Genomic DNA, 16,065 nt, shown 5'->3' with positions numbered 1-16,065 from the left:
TGGACTGGATTAAAGAGTTCAGTTTACCTAAGTTTGTCTTTAACCCCTCAGGAGCTGGTTTGAAATCCATTTGAAATTTATGCTCATTTTTGATCCCTCTCAGCCCCTTTAGTTTTTAACTTGGCCACATTGATTAATTTGCTTATTTTCTGTGGGCTCTCTTAATGGAATGACTCACTATTACATTACTATTACATTATTATTAGTTAAATGCTCGGTGTCGTACAGCCAGGATTCTCTAAATGCCACCTAGAATTAAGGAACAATTAAGGAACTATCAGCCAGATAATTCCTTACTGAAGTTGCCAACAGGGAAGGGATATAGGAGTCTGCTTCCTATTAAAATGTGTCATTGGGCACAAAATCTGCTGCTGTTCTTATTTCCTGATTTCCTTAGATCAGCCTTTGAGAGCCTGGAATTGCCTCTGCCGTCCCAGCACTGAGAGTTCTTGGCTGTCTTGCAGTTCTCTCACATCAAATGAGTATCGTTAAATTAATACAAGTATCTCTGAGAATATAACTTTTCAAATAATATTTATCAGATAATATCTTGAATAGGATTTATTCCCATTTGAGGGGTTCAGAATTTTACGGTATTTTTTATAGTACAGAATTTTTTATGGTTTTGTTCCTTGCATTTAAAAAAGTTGCTGGTTCTTCCATGTCTGTCACCACAAACCTTGTGTTTACAGCATGGTCTCTTTCTGGAGCTGCAAAAAAACATAGCTTAGTTCAAATTCCTCTGTTTACTCTTTTTTTTATTCCCAATAATGTTTTCCTTGCTGTAGGACATTGCTCCTTTCAGTCATTATGGATACACACGTGTATGTATAGATTATAATAAAGTAGAAATATAATATTAAAATCTATTTATTTGTCTATATATGTCTATGTAGACAAAAACCATATAGATACATGTAACATATTGTGGTCACCAAACAGGAAAAAATGTAGCCAGACTGAGATCAGTTCCAGTCACATGTTAAGCTAAAAGCAAATTGCCTTTATTCCTTAGGAATGGGGTTTAACTGTTGGCACAGAAGTTGAGAACCCCTCAATTTTTAATTTATAGAGTAGAAAATGTAATTTATTACCAACTACATCAGCTCTGTGTCCTGAAAGGTGTTTTCTTGCCTGTGGGTTATGAAGAGCAGGGGAGGAGCAGGGTGGGCAGTTGGTCTGGGATGAGCTCTGACTGTGGGGTGAAGAGCTGCTGCTGGTAATGGAATTCCATTGATCTCATGGATGGAAGACACTGAAAGGTGTCCTCAGAAATAGCAGTTGGAATCTGACACAATGTGGGTGTGGTCAGGAAGCGAAATAAATTCAGGAAAATCACCCTTTAATGGATTGCACATTCCCACTTTCGCTGTTCCTTGTCTGAGGCCATCCGGCAGCTGGAGCAGCCACAGGATCTCAGCAATCCCTCAGGATAAGGAATAGCAATAAATTAATAATAAATATGAAAATGGAATGTTTGCCAAAACTCAAAGCGGGTGTTTTGTGTTGCAGGTGGAGCAGCTCAAGGAGGAGATCTGTGAGTACCAGTGGAGCAAGAGGCCGGAGCCTCCACCGGCCGAGGGAGTCGGAGCAGCCTCACTGCAGGTGTTTCCAAGGGCTCGCTCTTTGTCATTCCAGAAAAACAGGGTCCCCTCTGCATCCCTGACCCTAGCTGTCTGTGAGAACCTGGATGTTCTGTGGTTGGAGGGTTTTGCTCCTAGGGCCTAGAGATGAAGCTGACGTGACTCATGTTTTATTTCTGAGAGACGCAGGTAGCCTTGCAATCACTCTGTGCTCGCATGGGAAAGATGTAGAGCTGTTGGAGCTGAGTGAGAAGGCCAGAAAGATGCTCCGAGGGCTGGAGCCCCTCTGCTCTGAAGCCAAGCTCGGAGAGCTGGGGGGGTTCATCTGGAGAAAAGAAGGCTCCAGGGAGACCTTAGACCCCTTCCAGGGCCTAAAGGGGCTCCAGGAGAGCTGGAGAGGGACTTTGGAGAAGGGTCTTTAAGGTCCCTCCAACCCAATCCATCCTGGGATTCTGGGATCTCAATCCTAGTTCTGTGCTAATGTTGATTTTCTCTCAGGCACAGGGCACACGGGAAGAAGCAGGAGCCGATGGAGACGCTGGTGCCAGCAGAGCTGCCCCGTATCAGGAACATGGAGATCAGGGTGGTGAAATTCTCCACAAAAGGTGAGAGGTGTAGAAATTCTTCACCCCTTGTACTTCCACTGGTTCCTGGTGCTGTGCCTCTGGTGCTCTGTCTTGCAGGATTATTTGGTTACTAAATTGTTTTAAATACCCTTTAGGACTTTGTTCTTCTGCTTCCAGATGGGAAAATTTGGAGGTGATGCAGTCCTGAGGAATCACTTCCTCCAGTTAAATGCTGACACTTCCTCCAGTTTGTTGCTTTCCTAAAAGAAGGGATTTGGGCTTTTGGAGCTCTCTGCATACAAAAATGTTGTCTTTAAACCTGTTTTGGTGCTGGGAAGTCTTCTCTGGATTTGGATGCTCTCCAGGAGTGCACCAAAACACCTGGCTTTCAACCATAAATATGTAAACAGGAATTTCTAAGGGAATTCAAAGCTTTGTTCTCCCAACACCTGGTCAGGAGCTGCCACACCTCTTTTGGCAGATTCAGGGAGGAAAGGGGGGCTGATCCCATCCCTCTGGATTTTTCCCTTCAGATTCCCAAGCCTGTTCTCCACCTCAAGCAGCTGAATTTGCTGTTGTCTCTCTGCTGTTGGCAACCTTGTGCCTGACCTGTTTCCTGCCGAGACCTTCATAATTCCTCGTGTAGATCCCATCACCCCTAATTCCCTTCTAAATAAGGACAGGCACAGACCATGGTGGATGTGAGACTGGAAATCAGCAGGAGAGTGTGAGGAAAACCTCGGCTTTTCCTTGCTGGTGGGGAGCAATTGGAATGCAGTTCCAGTCCTGGTCATGCTGGGTTTTGACGTGCAGGTGCCGGGAAGCCGTGGAAAACATCGAGGGCAGGAATTCCCAGCTCCTTCACAAGCTGCAAAAACTGGAGCAGGAATGCGAGGGTTTGGTTGAGCGCAATGAGGAGCTGGAATCAATTCTGGGAGAGACACAGATCCAAACCAAGCAAGAGAAGGAACAGCTGGAGAGCGAGGTGGAGGGACTGCACCAGAAAGTGAGTAAGGAGTAGGAGAGACAAGGTTTGGGTTTCTTTCATTCCAGCTGCTTTGCTCTCTCATCGGAAGAATAAAATGATGTTTGACCTGGCCCTGCACTCTGCTGTGTTTAGTTTGACAAGAAATACAGCCAGAAAACCCTGCCAGTTTGGGAGAGAGGGGGAAGGAAGGAAAAAATCCCAGCAGGGAGTAAATGATTCTTGGTTGGAAGTGCAGATTCCCCAGTGTTATGGCAGCATTGTCTTTCCCATCTCCTGTTCCCCCTCACAGAATCCCAGACTGGTTTCACTGGAAAGAGACCTTAAAGCCCATTCAGTCCCAACCCCTGCCGTGGGCAGGGACACCTTCCACTATCCCAGGATGCTCCAAGCCCCGTCCAGCCTGGCCTTGGACACTTCCAGGGATCCAGGGGCAGCCCCAGCTGCTCTGGGCACCCTGTGCCAGGGCCTCACCACCCTGCCAGGGAAGAATTCCTTCCCAATATCCCATCTGACCCTGCTGTCTGGGGCAGTGGTGCTCCTTGATCCCAGGAAATATCAGCAGTTAAGTGTCCTGGTGGCAGAAGATTCCACTTTGGCTTTTCCCCAGGATCTTGGAGATGTGTCAAACAGTGCTGGATGTGAAGGACCAGCATCTGCAGTGCCTGGGAACATCCCTCTGAACACACAAATCGAGGGATAGGGAATTCTTCCTATCTCGTGGTGCAGTAGCTGCTGTGAGGGGGGGCTGGTCATGTCTCTTGGAAGAGCTCTGAGATCCATCTTGAGAAGCTCTGCTCGATCAAGATGTGACCTCAGCAACCTCTTCCTAACCTGGATCCTACTTGATTTTGGGGACCCTCATCCCAGGGCAACCTAGATCTATTTCTGTTAATAGGACAAGTGCACTCAAATCATGCTTTGACTTCTGGAGGTGGATAGAAGTTCTATATTATTTGCATGTGACAAATGGGAACCTTTGGGAAATCATGGATGTGAAGCACTTCATTGAACATCTGGTTTTCCAGAACCATGGCAACACTGGGGGCCTCGTTGAGCACCTGCAGGGCCACCTCCATCCTCTGAGCAAGGACTAAGTTGTGGCTGAAGCCTGTCAGGCTGATGCTGCCTTTGTCAGGGTGGTTTTTAGCCTCAGTTTTCTGGAGGGACTCTCCATCCCTCTGGAGTAGCTCTGTGAGGAGTACTGGCTCTACAGGCTGGGTCGGCACTGCTTCCCCAGGGAAAATTCCATGTGGAGCATCACTGCCAGGGCACCTGATCCCTTTACAGGGGGAGCAGCTGGGGAATTTACGGCCAGAGAGAACAGAGGAAAACAGAGTTTGGTCTGGCCAGGTGAGTAGGTGGGGTTCTCCCCACAAAGGCTGGCTGAGGAGGTCCTTCCCGTGGGCTGAGGCTCTGCTGCCTGGCCAGAAGCTCTTCATTGCTGGGGCTCTTGCCCTCTGCCCTCTATCTGTGCTGGAAACCCTCTCTGCAGTGGGCCTGGATTGATCCATCCTTCCTGACTGGCAGCTGCACCAGTCCAGAGTGCCCCTAGGGGATTTCTGAGGTGAGGTTTTGGACCCCTCCAGGTTTCCAGTCAGGAATGATGTGTCCTAACACCTGGTGTTGGGTTAAAACATGGTGTAGGAGATGGTGCTGGTGTATCCCACGTGGATACACATCTCCAAGCTGGATTGTTGAAAGGAAGAGATGAGGAATCCCCTGTCAGGCCTCTGGAAAAGCCTCTAAACACAGGCTGAAGGCAAGTTCAAATACCTTAATGAGGGGGCCAGTGGCACCTTGTTTGTCTCCTGTCTCAGAGGATCCATGAGCCAGCTCTGGGATGGGATGGAAAAGGGTCTGTCCACCATGGCAGTGCTTTGGTTTAACTTGGGGTTTGTTCAGCTCATACCAAAGTCTTCCCCCTTGGAGCAGAGTAAACACAGGCCTCCACAAATCAAACATGATGTGTTTTCAGTTTGGACAAATCACTGCTTTGATCTGTGGGTTGTCACACAGATCCCTGGGAATGCCACGCTTGGGAGCCAAGGAGATGTGAGACATTTTGGCTGCAGAGGCTTGGCAGCTGCTGCAGCTGGAAAAGAACCATTTTGAGGGATGCAGGGCCATGGAGCAGAGACGGGATGGACGAGGAGGTGGGTTTTAACCCTTGGATAGATCCATCTGCTTAGCTGGAGGTTGCTGAGCTGTGTCCTGCATTCCCAATGGGCTTTAAGAGCCCTGGAGATGAGGAGGGAAGGGGCTGGAGCCTGGGGAAGGCAGTGTGGCTGGGTGTTTGCCAGCCCTGCCCTGGCTGGGAAGGACTTGGGAGGGTTTTTGGTCCTGGCACAGCTGCAGAAGCCTTGGCTGGTCAGGCTGTGACTCAGGACGAGGACAGCGGATACAGAGTGAGGATTGTTCTGCTGCTGGCATGGGACTGGGAGCACAAATTAAGTGCTTAAAAGTTAATGGCTTGGCGGGAGAATAAAGAAATGCATTGCTGGGTACAACTTCTGACCAAAGGCTGGCTGGGGGTGAGGAGGGGAGGTGTGTTTTGCATTTGAGATCCCCCAAAGCTGTGGCTGCCCCATCCCCGAAAGTGTCCAAGGCCAGGTTGGATAGGGCTTGGAGCAACCTGGGATAGTGGAAGGTGTCCCTGCCCACAGGAGGGGTTGGGACTGGATGGGCTTTAAGGTGCCTTCCAACCAAAACCAGTCTGGGGTTCCATGGAGCTGGATTTTATCTCCCTCCAGTGTCCCAGCTCATTCCAGGAGAGCCAAGCTCAGACAGTTGGACAGTTCATCCTGGGGGTTTAGAAATAAGCCCAAACAGGATTTCGAGCCTAAGGAGTGAAAGGGAAGCTGCCCAGGCGCCTGCTGGCAGCGGAGCACGGGGGCTGCCAGTGCCAAGACTTGGATTTTGGAAAAGGGTCTGTGGCATCCCTGATGGGGAGGAGAAGCTGAGCTGCTCCCCTGGGATGATCCTTAGCTGGGCTGCTCCAAGCTCCTTTGAGCCTTTTTTAACTTCAGGACCAAAAAGTTTTCCCCCCAAGGGCAGATGTCCTTGGGGGGTGATCCAAATGCAGAGTGAGACCTTGTCCAAACTCCCACCTGCCAGGAGGTGCCAGGAGGAGGAGAAGTCAGTGGTTACAGAGGTCAGCACTTTGCTGTCCCAAATCCCGAGTCCTTGGAGCCCTTCTGTAGGGACTGACAACTTCCTATGAGCAGTGAAGGGACCAGGATGAGTCCTGATGGACCAGGTTGAACATCTGCTTGGATGAGATCAGCACTCCCAGCACAGGGAACAAGGATGACCCAGCACCTAAACTGGGGTGTCTTGGGGTCCTCCATGTTGGGGGAGCACCACAGTGTGTGGAAGCTTTGAGTTTTCACCATGTGCCTGGAGCAGAATTCCGTCTTTTTCTGGGTTGAGTCCAGATGGCTCCTTCCTCCTTGGAAGCAGCAGGATGAGGGATGAGCTGGAGCTGGCCATGCACACCCCCTCCTCTTCTTTCCTTCCTTCCAACATGGGGCTTATCCCATAACAGCAGCACAAGGAGCACTCTAGGAGTAGTTGTGCATTTAGTTGTGAGTCCTGGTTTGGTTTTAACTTGGAATTTGTCCATGTTTAGATCACCAGTTTGGAGACAGAGTTGCTTGAGGTGCAGAAGAACAAAAGTGAGATGAACGGGAACGAGCAGGTGGCGTCTGGAGCTCAGGAGATGCAGGAGGTGAGAGGTTTTCCTTGGGAAATGAACTGTTCTGTTTAGAAATGTTTTAAATGAGCATCTTAAATGAAGTGAATGTTTTAAACGAGCATCTGAAGTGACCCTCTCCTGGGGATGCTCTTCGTCACCATCTGCTGAGGATTTGTAGCCCCTCAGCTCATGCAGATGGGTGGATTTTTGGAGGAAAGCAGACGACATGATCTCCATGAAGACTCTCCCCGTAGGAATTTGTCTTGCCTTCAGCTCTGTCAGCTGAGGAGTTTGTTATCTCCCCACAAGAGTGAAGTTTTTACCCGTGTGAAGGTGTTCAGTTCTCATTTAGGGCTTAGTGAAACCAAGGGATGTGTAGATACATTTAAAGCTGATTCCCATCAGGTTCTGGGTTAACTTTCCTGTCCATTTGTTCCTTGCCAGCCCAACAACTGGATCTGCCTGGTGTGTCAGCCAGGCAGAGATGGGGGAGGAGCTTCCCAAGGTGTTTTGGGTCAGTGGAGGTTCTGCCAGCCCTGGATAAGCCATGTAGGAATTCCACTGGCAACATTTGAGAACCTTTTTTCTCCTCTTTTTTCCTAGATTTCCTGCAATCTGCTTCTCTCTGCGTAGAAAAAACAATGTTGTGGCAGTGACTCTTAACATTTCTTGTTCCAGATGTTGGAAAGCTGTCAGGAAACCATAGACAAATTGGGAAGTCAGCTGGGAGAGAGGAGAGAACGGAGAAAGCAACTGGCATCTGAGCTGGAGTTGCTGCGGGAAGATCTGAAGGCCGAGAAGGTGGTTCTGGGCAGCCAGGTATGTTCAGCCCCTGTGGTGGGACTCCCTGCAGGAGCCAGCTGCCTTTGGGTGCTCCTTGAAACATCCCCAGGTGCCCCCTAAGCTCATTGTTTGGCATCTCTTGATGCATTTCTCTAGCCCAGCCACTTTCAAACCTTTGGCAAAGGGTTTTCAATCCAGCTGCTCTCATGGCACCATCTCTAACTCCAGAATTTATTTTTCCTTTCAGTGAATCTAATACCAAATCAGTAATTCCAACTTTGTAGCCAAACCCTGATTCTCTGGAGGGCAAAGAGGGAGTTTTCAGGCTCAGGTATTAATTGCAGGAATCGAACACCCAGAGCCAAATGAACATCCTGCTGGGATTTCCCCAAGGACCTCAGCACACTTGGCTTGAACCAATTTAGGTCCTAAATCAGCTCCTGGGGATTTTCCTGCTGGGAATTTTGATGGAACTCTTGTATTCCAGCTGGGCCACAGAGGAGAGACAGTGAGTGGTGCCAGCAAAATTGTCCAAGGGCTGTCAGGACAAGGGCTGAAAATGAGGGTAAAAATTTAGGAGATTGGCAGATCCGTGGCCTGGACAAAGGGACCTGGCAATGGGAGACTGGCAATGGGGGGTCACAGCCATGACAAAACCCGTTTTTTAGCACTCTGAGAGGCCTTAGATCAGTTTGTGAGTCCTGTCACTTCCTTGAATCCAAGTAAAAATCCATGGAAGTCCTGAGCTGTTGGCACAGACAGGCGCTGCTGGAGGAACAGTGGCATCTAGAGGCCAGGGGTTGGTCGGGCTGCAACAAATCCACACTGAAACTCAGGATCAAAGCTTGGGATGAAAACAGCCTGGCTGGGAGGAAAAGGCTGGGTCAGTCTATCAGTACACACATGGAAAGGAATTGTCTGATCTGGGGGATGTTGGGAAGAATGGGAAGAGTCCTTTTTTAACCCTTGCCTCCCAGTAGTTCAACCTACTCATGATCCAGGGACCTTTGAATCCAAATCATCCACCCCTGAAAGTCTGATTGGAATTCAGTCACCCGCTGGCCACTGGTCTCCCTGAAGGAGGGGCTGTTTTCCCATCAAAAGGCTCAGGAGGAGATGGAATACAGAGCTCTGTGTTAGACTGGAACGGCCTTTAGCATAGAGACTTCTGCATGTGTTTGGTGGATTCCTGGCTTCCCACATGGGCTCATTCCCTTTGGATGGAGCAGCTGCAATGAATCATTTCCCAACAGTGCTGGAAACAAGCTTGGCATGAAATCGTTGGGTTCTGTCACCTGGAAATCTCTTCTTGTTTTTAAGAGATTTTTGGACAGTTGAGAGGAGAAATCTTTTTCTGAGCTTGTCATTCGGGCTGTGTTTCATCCACTGACTCTGTTGTTTCCTCTCCAGGGGTTGCCTGACTCCCACTCTGAGCTCTCAAGCCACAGAAACACCTTCCCGAGTCTCCAGAGAACATCAGTCAGCAGGGATCTTGTGGATGTATCCCATGAGAAGCTACACAAAGACAGTGCTTTGTTAGATCCAGAGGTGAGACATGGAAAGAATTCCCAGTTGTTGTGGTGTCTGATGCAGGCAGGAGCTGCTGGGGTGTGTTGCTCAAATATGAGCAAATTTGTCCTGGTGTAGATAAGATGCCTTGGAATTGAAATACCAGGAAATACCTGGGACTGAAAGCTCAGGAAGAGCTGTTGATTAAAAAGCTTTAGGAATCAAAGTTGCTGTTGGTGTTTAGTGAGGGTAATAGTGTTTGTGTCTGAAAGATTTGGGTCCGTCACTGCTGAGCAGCAGATCTGACACTGGGTGGACTCCAGTTGTGATTCTGTCCTGATGCATTCCTCCTTTCCTGCCCCTTTTTTTTCTTGGCATCTTCTCCTCAAATCTCAGGTTCAGGGTGTGCTGTTACCTGGTGTTATAGGGTTAGGTGACGCTGGGAGTGGAGAAGCCGTCCCTAGAGCGGTGTTTCGGGTAGAGTTGGAGCACCTCTGTGACAGCCATCTGAATCCACACCTTGTGCTCCTCCTGGTTTGCCAAGAGCTGCTGCTTTTGTAAAGAGCTTTGGCACGTGCTGTAAATCCCTGGGAGCTGCAGATGGGCCACAGTGGGATGAAATCAAATAAAGAACCATGGCTTGCTAGTAGTTAGACACAGCTACTTTCCATGCAGGAAAAAGGACTCGCACGTGTCTCCAAGGGGGAAGAACTGCAATAATTTAGCCACAGAATCACAAGCCATGTCTTGCTGGAGTCCCCAGATTGCCCCGTGCTGCTCAAAAGATTTCCGTCAGAGCAAAGGAAATCCAAGTCGTGGTGTTTTCTGACCTTATAGGCCTCTGAAATCCTGCAAGACAGAGAACAGAGTCCCAAAGTGGAGCAGAAACAGGAAGATCCTTGTGCAGATGCAAAGACCTATGAGGAACAGATGGCTAAAGTAGTGTTTTTGGAAGAACAGATCAAAAACCTGAGGGAAGAACAAGAACTGCTCTGGTAAACCTTAACAAAGCCTGTGGTATTTTCTGCTCCTTGTCTTTGCTGACTAAATTTTTGAGTCTTTTTTTTTTCAAATCCCCATGGGGCTGCTCCTGGCAAAAATGGGTCTGGCATCTTTGTGTTGTCCTCGGGTCAGCATCTCTGATTTTGGTGAATTCCCTCAGTGCCATCAGGATCGGCCAGAATTAAAGATTTTTTTCTGCAGCTCTTCCAGATTGTGAGCAGCCTAAATGGGAGCTGTCCTTAGGAAGGAAGATTCTTCCCTAGGAGTTGGACTAACAGGGTCCCAAAACTCTCCTGTTGTGGGTTCGGGCTCCTCAGGGCTCACTGCTGGCAGAAGTTGGTGGTCCTAGTCCCGCTGGAGATTTGGGGAGTCCTTGGAATCTGGGTGTCCTTGGAGGGGAGGTGTCAGCAGGTGTTTGTCTGACTCCCCTTTTTGAGTAGATCAGGACAAATTTGGAGCTGGAGCATCTGGGCTCAGGCTCTCCTTAGTAAATAAAAGCTTGGATTAAGTCCAGTATGGTTACAGTGACCTGGGTTACTGGTACTGGGATAAAGTACAACCAGCAGAAGGCAGGTAGGGAGCTGCTAAGGAATCATGGAATTCAGGCTGGAAAAGCCCTCCAAGACCATTGAGTCCAGCGATTTCCCAACACTACCATGTTCACCCCTAACCCATGTCCCCAAGTGCCACAGCCACAGGCTTTTTGAATGCTTCCACGGATGGTGATTCCAGCCTGGACAGCCTGTGCCTGTGCCTGGACATCCAGGACATAGAATCACAGAATCCCAGACTGTTCTGGGGAGGAGGGGATCTTAAAGCTCATCCTTTTCCATCCCCTGCCATGGGCAGGGTCACCTTCCTCTATCCCCGGTTGCTCCAAGCCCATCCGACTGGGCCTTGGACACTTCCAGGGATGGGGCAGCCACAGCTTTGGGCTTGAATGGAGAAAATGGAGATGGAGTTTGGGTGAAGATTAAGTCAGGCAGCGGGACTGGGACACCTGAGCCCCTATTCCGGTGTTTTCCTGTGGCTTTGAGTCCAGAGCAGCTCCCATGCCTTTGTGAGGGTTCCTTAGCCAGCCCGTTACCTCCTCCCAGGGAGAGCTGAGCCTTTGGATGCACGTGGTTTTGTGGGAAGTGTCCCAGGGAGACTGACCCTTGCCCAGAACTGCTGCACCCAGGATTGAATCCCCTTTGGAGCCTCCTGAGGCACTTGAGTGTTTCACTGGACTCTCATCTCCCAAGCTTTTCCCCTTTAAGGGTGTTTTCCCTGGATGTGTGTATTATCTCTCTCCTTTACTATTTTTCCTTCAAGCTCTGAATTACTAGAGAGCAACAAGAAGAAGGAGGAACTGGAAAAGCAGCTCAAAGAGAGCAATGAAGAGAAACGGATGTTGCTGGAAGAAATTGCCCAGCTCAAATGTGACATCCGGAGTGCCCGGGAGCAGGGCCCCAGCGGAGACATGAGGAGGATGATCCCAGGCTTGGAGCAGAGGGAAAACAGGTTTCTCCCATGGCAGAACTCGGCAGGCAGTTTAGAGGGGAGCCTTAAACAGGTATGGGCAGCTTTGTCATCTGCATCCTGCTTTTTGTCACTAATTGAGTGGCAAAACTTAATTAAAGTGGGCTGGAAGCCAGTCATGTGGTGTGAGCGATGGTTGGAAATCAGGGATGTGCTAATTTCCTTGTGTTGTGCTTTTGGACGTTGTGCTTGTGGGAACGTGGATAAACTGAACTGATTGCACATGGCAGAAATAAGTGATTTAAATGGAATTTGTTCATCTTTCTCACCTTGTGAGCTGAAAGAGAAAGGGAGGTGCAGGTGTCCCTGCCTAACGGGAAGGAAATTATGGAAGAACTCAGGATGGGGAGACTGAGGAGGAGCTCACTTCTGTGCAAGGATTTGGGGGAGAAGAGAGGTCAGGGTGGTCCGTAAGACCAGGGTGGGAGTGGGAAGTAGAGGATAGGAGTCCAGTTGCATACAAGAAGCAGCAAATCCATCCAGCAAGACACAAGGAGTGCAGTGGATGTGGGAAGGGATCCTGATAGAAACAAATTTGGAAAACCCCACAAAACCAATGGAGCCAATGGACCTCCAGGACAACTTACACTGCCAGATCCCACAGTGCTGGATCAAGACTTTTCCCAGCTTGGGAAGTTATCTGGGGATTATGTGAGAAGGCAGATTTGGTCTTCAGGGAATTCCATCTGGTCCCAAGAGCAGAGGGTGAAGGCGCAAAGTGGGAATGCAGATCTGGAGATGGCTGACAGTGATGCTTGAAAGAAAGGCTTTGGTATAACCCAAGCAGAGATTTTGGTGGGTGAACCAAGGAGCTCAATTATCTCCCAAGAGCCATTGCAGACCATCGGTGACACCTCCCAGCGTCCAGGCTCTGTCCTGTTGTATTCCTGTCCCGCTGCCAGGACTCACCTTTCTCCTGTTCCTGATCCCTCTGCGAGCTGGCCTGGCTGCATCACTCCTGCTTGGATGCCTGAGTGAGACTCTGGTACAAGAGTACAAAGTGGCCTAGTAGTTTTGCTTTGATTGGACAGGTTTGTTCTAATAGGGGATTTTTTTTTTTAAACTTTTCCTCGTCCAGGTTATCACCTCTTCACCTTCGGCCTCAGGAGTTGTATTGGCTTCTCTGAGGGGATGGAGAGAATCATTGAATCACTGAACTTGGAAAAGGCTTCTAAGATCAACTATTAACCCAGCACTGCATATTCACCATAAACCGTGTCCCCAAGTGCCATATCCACATGACTCTTAAAGCCCTGCAGGAACAGGGAAGGGAGCAGGACATGGTGTAGGGACAGAGAAACACCGGGCTTTATCCATCTTCCTGCCCAAATGCCCTTAAATCCAACTGGCTTCTGCTATCATTAATCACCTTTATCCTGCCTTAAAGTTAATTTCACTTCTGCCATTCTTGCAGGGTCTGTCTGAGGAGAGGTTCCAGCAGCAGGAGGAGAAGCTGCAGCAGCTGCGCCAAGATCTGCGGCGGGTGCAGAACTTGTGCAGCTCCGCCGAGAGGGAGCTCAGGTATGAGAGGGAGAAGAATGCTGACCTCCAGAGGCAAAATCTGCTGCTCCAGCAGGAATGCACCAAGGTAGGGACAGAGCCAGGCTACCCAGTGTGCTCTGCCTCAGCTCCATGGGCATTATGGCCACGAGGGCTGGAGCCCCTCTGGAGGCAGGCTGGGAGAGCTGGGGGTGTTCACCTGGAGAAGAGAAGGCTCCAGGGAGACCTCAAAGCCCCTTCCAGGGCCTAAAGGGGCTCCAGGAGAGCTGGAGAGGGACTTTGGACAAGGGCCTGGAATGACAGAACAAGGGGAAATGGCTTCCCACTGCCAGAGGGCAGGGAGAGATGGGATATTGGGAAGGAATTACTGGCTGTGAGGGTGGTGAGGCCCTGGCACAGGAGGCCCAGAGAAGCTGTGGCTGCTCCACCCCTGGAAATGTTCCAGGCACGGTTGGACAGGGCTTGGAGCAACCTGGGATAGTGGAAGGTGTCCCTGTCCCTGGCAGGTGAGTAGAACCAGCTGATCCTTCTTACCCAAACCGCTCTGGGATTCTGTGATGAATTTCACTGCCTCCAAATAAAACATGCTTTACTTCCTCTACGGTTCCTCTTTTGCTCATTCTGGAATCCTGTCCCCCTTTCCTAGCCGAGCCATTCCAGCTGATTTATGCTGAAGTATAAACCCGATTTCTTCTCTGGGATCTCAGGTCAAAGCCGAGCTGAAGCAGGCCCGGGCCAAACTCTCAGACACCACAGAAACATGTTCCTCCCTCTCAGCACAGTGGGAGAGGAGCCAGCAGAAGGTCAAGGAGCTGGAACTGGAGCTCTCCAAGTGCTCCCAGGCTGACAAGCTCCAGAGCAGCCTCCAGGAGAGGCTGGCCCAGGAGAAATCCAGAGCAGGAGAAGCACAAAAGAAGGTGAGTGTAAGCTGGGGTGTGTTTGACAGTTCTGTGCAGCTCTAGTGCAGAAAACAAGCAGGCTTGCTTCCCCAAATTCTTTTTTGTGATCCCTTGGCTTAATATTATAGGAAAAAAGCCTGTAATTAGTGGGAGCATAATCAAGGCAATGGAAGCCACGTCTGATAACCCAATGTCTCTGAAATACTGATAGTGGGGCTGGCAGGCACAGGGAACCCCGATTCTGTTTTTACTGAGGAGATTTCATACTGTTTACTGGCTGGAAAATTCCAAAACCTTGTGTTTTCCATGGCACTGATTCTGCCATGCTCCTCAGAAATCATTGAATTATCTTTTGAAATGTGCAGGATCAAATTGGGTCAAAAAAGGATTGCAGAGAATTTGTGACATAGTATTTGGTCCAAAATCTGGTAGCCATTCCAGAGGTTTTGCTTTTAATGGACTTAGAGTCAAAACAAGGAAATCTTTCCTTCCCATGCGTCAGACACTGGGGGATCAGAGGGGTCTGATTCAGATGCTGGCCTGTACATTCAGAACGTTTAATCCATGTCCATTTTAATCCAAGATCGCAAAACTCCAGCAAAAGCTGAAGGATTCCCAGCACCAGCTGCTGCTGGCAGAGGCCCGTGTTTCTGATAAGAAGCTTCTGGAGGAGGACCTGAAGGAAGCTCGGGAAAATGAAGCTCGAGTGCAGCAGGAACTTCACGAGGAGCAGCTGAAAAGGTCTCTGTGCTGTACAGGGGCTGTGCCAGCCCCAGGAGCCTCTGGCAGCTCCTGGCTGCCCTGGGAGGGTTCAGGGAGACACAAACCACTGCTTTGACCTCCTGTCTTCCCTTTGGACCTGCCTTGTCCCTGGAGTTCTCCAGGGATTCCCCCTTCCTGAGATACAAAAGATTTTTGGAGGCTTCATCTGCCTGGGAAGGGCCGTGGTGTCACTGTCAGCCCAGTGATGCCAACAGCCCCCTTCCCTGTGCAGCTGGGAATGATCCCAGTATATCATCCCCCCTTTCTGTGTCACTGGGACATGGGGACAGCTGGGATGTGCTGATTCCTTTGTCCCCTCCATGTCAGCTGGGGCGGGAGGAGAGCAGGGCATGTTTGGGTGACAGACAGACACCTTGGGGGCAGGTCGCACATCCCCCTCCAGCTCTCACTGTCACCCCGTTGTGTTTTCAGGAGGCTGCTGGAGCAGCAGGTGGAGGAGCTGCGGCAGCAGCTCCGGCATTCCCGGGAGACGGAGGCATCGCTGGCCAAGATGCATGTGGAGCTCCAGGCCAAGACCCTGCACGTCCTGGAGGATGAGAAGAAGCTGGATGCTGATGAGGTGAGTGACAGTGAGGGGGTTCCTCGTCATACAAGGGGGAACAGGACCATCATGAGCTGGAATCTGCTCCTGGGGGCCGCTGGAATTGGGAACATCTGATCAGGGCTGAGCCCTTGCAGATCCCACTGATTTCAATAGGAGCTGGAGGAAAAGCAGCATCCCATTGCCAGTTCGTTTCTTGGGATGCAGCTCTGAGGGCACAGGAAGGCTGGGTGGTTTCTTCCTTCCCTTTTTCTTGCAGAGCTCAGAGTTTTTGCTTGGAAATTTTGGCAGAGTCTGTTGTCTGGGAGGGTTCATTGCCTCTCTCTGCAACAAAATCCCGCTGCTCCTTGTTAGGGGGAGGAGGGAGTGGTCTGGGGGGCTGGCTGGCTGGCTGGCTGGATATTGGCTGTAGTGAGAACCACTGGGATTGATGAGAGAGAAGCTTTGGAGATCAGGCAGATGGGAGGCAGAGGGGCCCCTCCAGTTGGGGCCACACACACAAGTTAAAAGTAACCCTTTTCCAGCATGTGCAGTGCCAGAAGGAGAACCAGAAGCTCTCGGAGCAGCTGGCACTCCTGAAGGAGGAGAACAAAGCCCTGTATGAGGAAGGTGTCCGGCTCCTGAACCAGAAGGATCTCTATGTCAGGTAATGCCCAAAAGCCTGCCGAGGAATGGCCCCTTCTGGGCCTGCTGCTG

General features: G+C 50.0%; 1 protein-coding gene across 7 annotated transcripts in view; it reads left to right on the top strand.

Annotated features, from left to right (window-relative positions):
* The window catches only part of CCDC30 (coiled-coil domain containing 30), a 34,910-nt gene that overhangs the window by 13,967 nt on the left and 4,878 nt on the right, over positions 1–16,065 (top strand). For 6 of the 7 annotated variants that reach the window (XM_039565746.1, XM_039565745.1, XM_039565749.1 and 3 more), the window contains 13 exons: positions 1,513–1,605; positions 2,082–2,188; positions 2,963–3,155; positions 6,766–6,864; positions 7,510–7,650; positions 9,025–9,162; positions 9,961–10,118; positions 11,440–11,680; positions 13,061–13,234; positions 13,854–14,063; positions 14,629–14,786; positions 15,240–15,387; positions 15,894–16,015. In XM_039565746.1, the coding sequence (XP_039421680.1) occupies positions 1,513–1,605; positions 2,082–2,188; positions 2,963–3,155; positions 6,766–6,864; positions 7,510–7,650; positions 9,025–9,162; positions 9,961–10,118; positions 11,440–11,680; positions 13,061–13,234; positions 13,854–14,063; positions 14,629–14,786; positions 15,240–15,387; positions 15,894–16,015 (1,982 nt within the window). The remainder of the gene's footprint in view (positions 1–1,512; positions 1,606–2,081; positions 2,189–2,962; positions 3,156–6,765; positions 6,865–7,509; positions 7,651–9,024; positions 9,163–9,960; positions 10,119–11,439; positions 11,681–13,060; positions 13,235–13,853; positions 14,064–14,628; positions 14,787–15,239; positions 15,388–15,893; positions 16,016–16,065) is intronic. The other variant, XM_039565747.1, reaches the window with a different exon arrangement.

Source organism: Corvus cornix, chromosome 27 (genome assembly GCF_000738735.6).
Source record: "Corvus cornix cornix isolate S_Up_H32 chromosome 27, ASM73873v5, whole genome shotgun sequence".
NCBI classification, from domain to species: Eukaryota; Metazoa; Chordata; class Aves; order Passeriformes; family Corvidae; genus Corvus; species Corvus cornix.
This window is presented reverse-complemented; position numbering and strand designations above follow the sequence as displayed.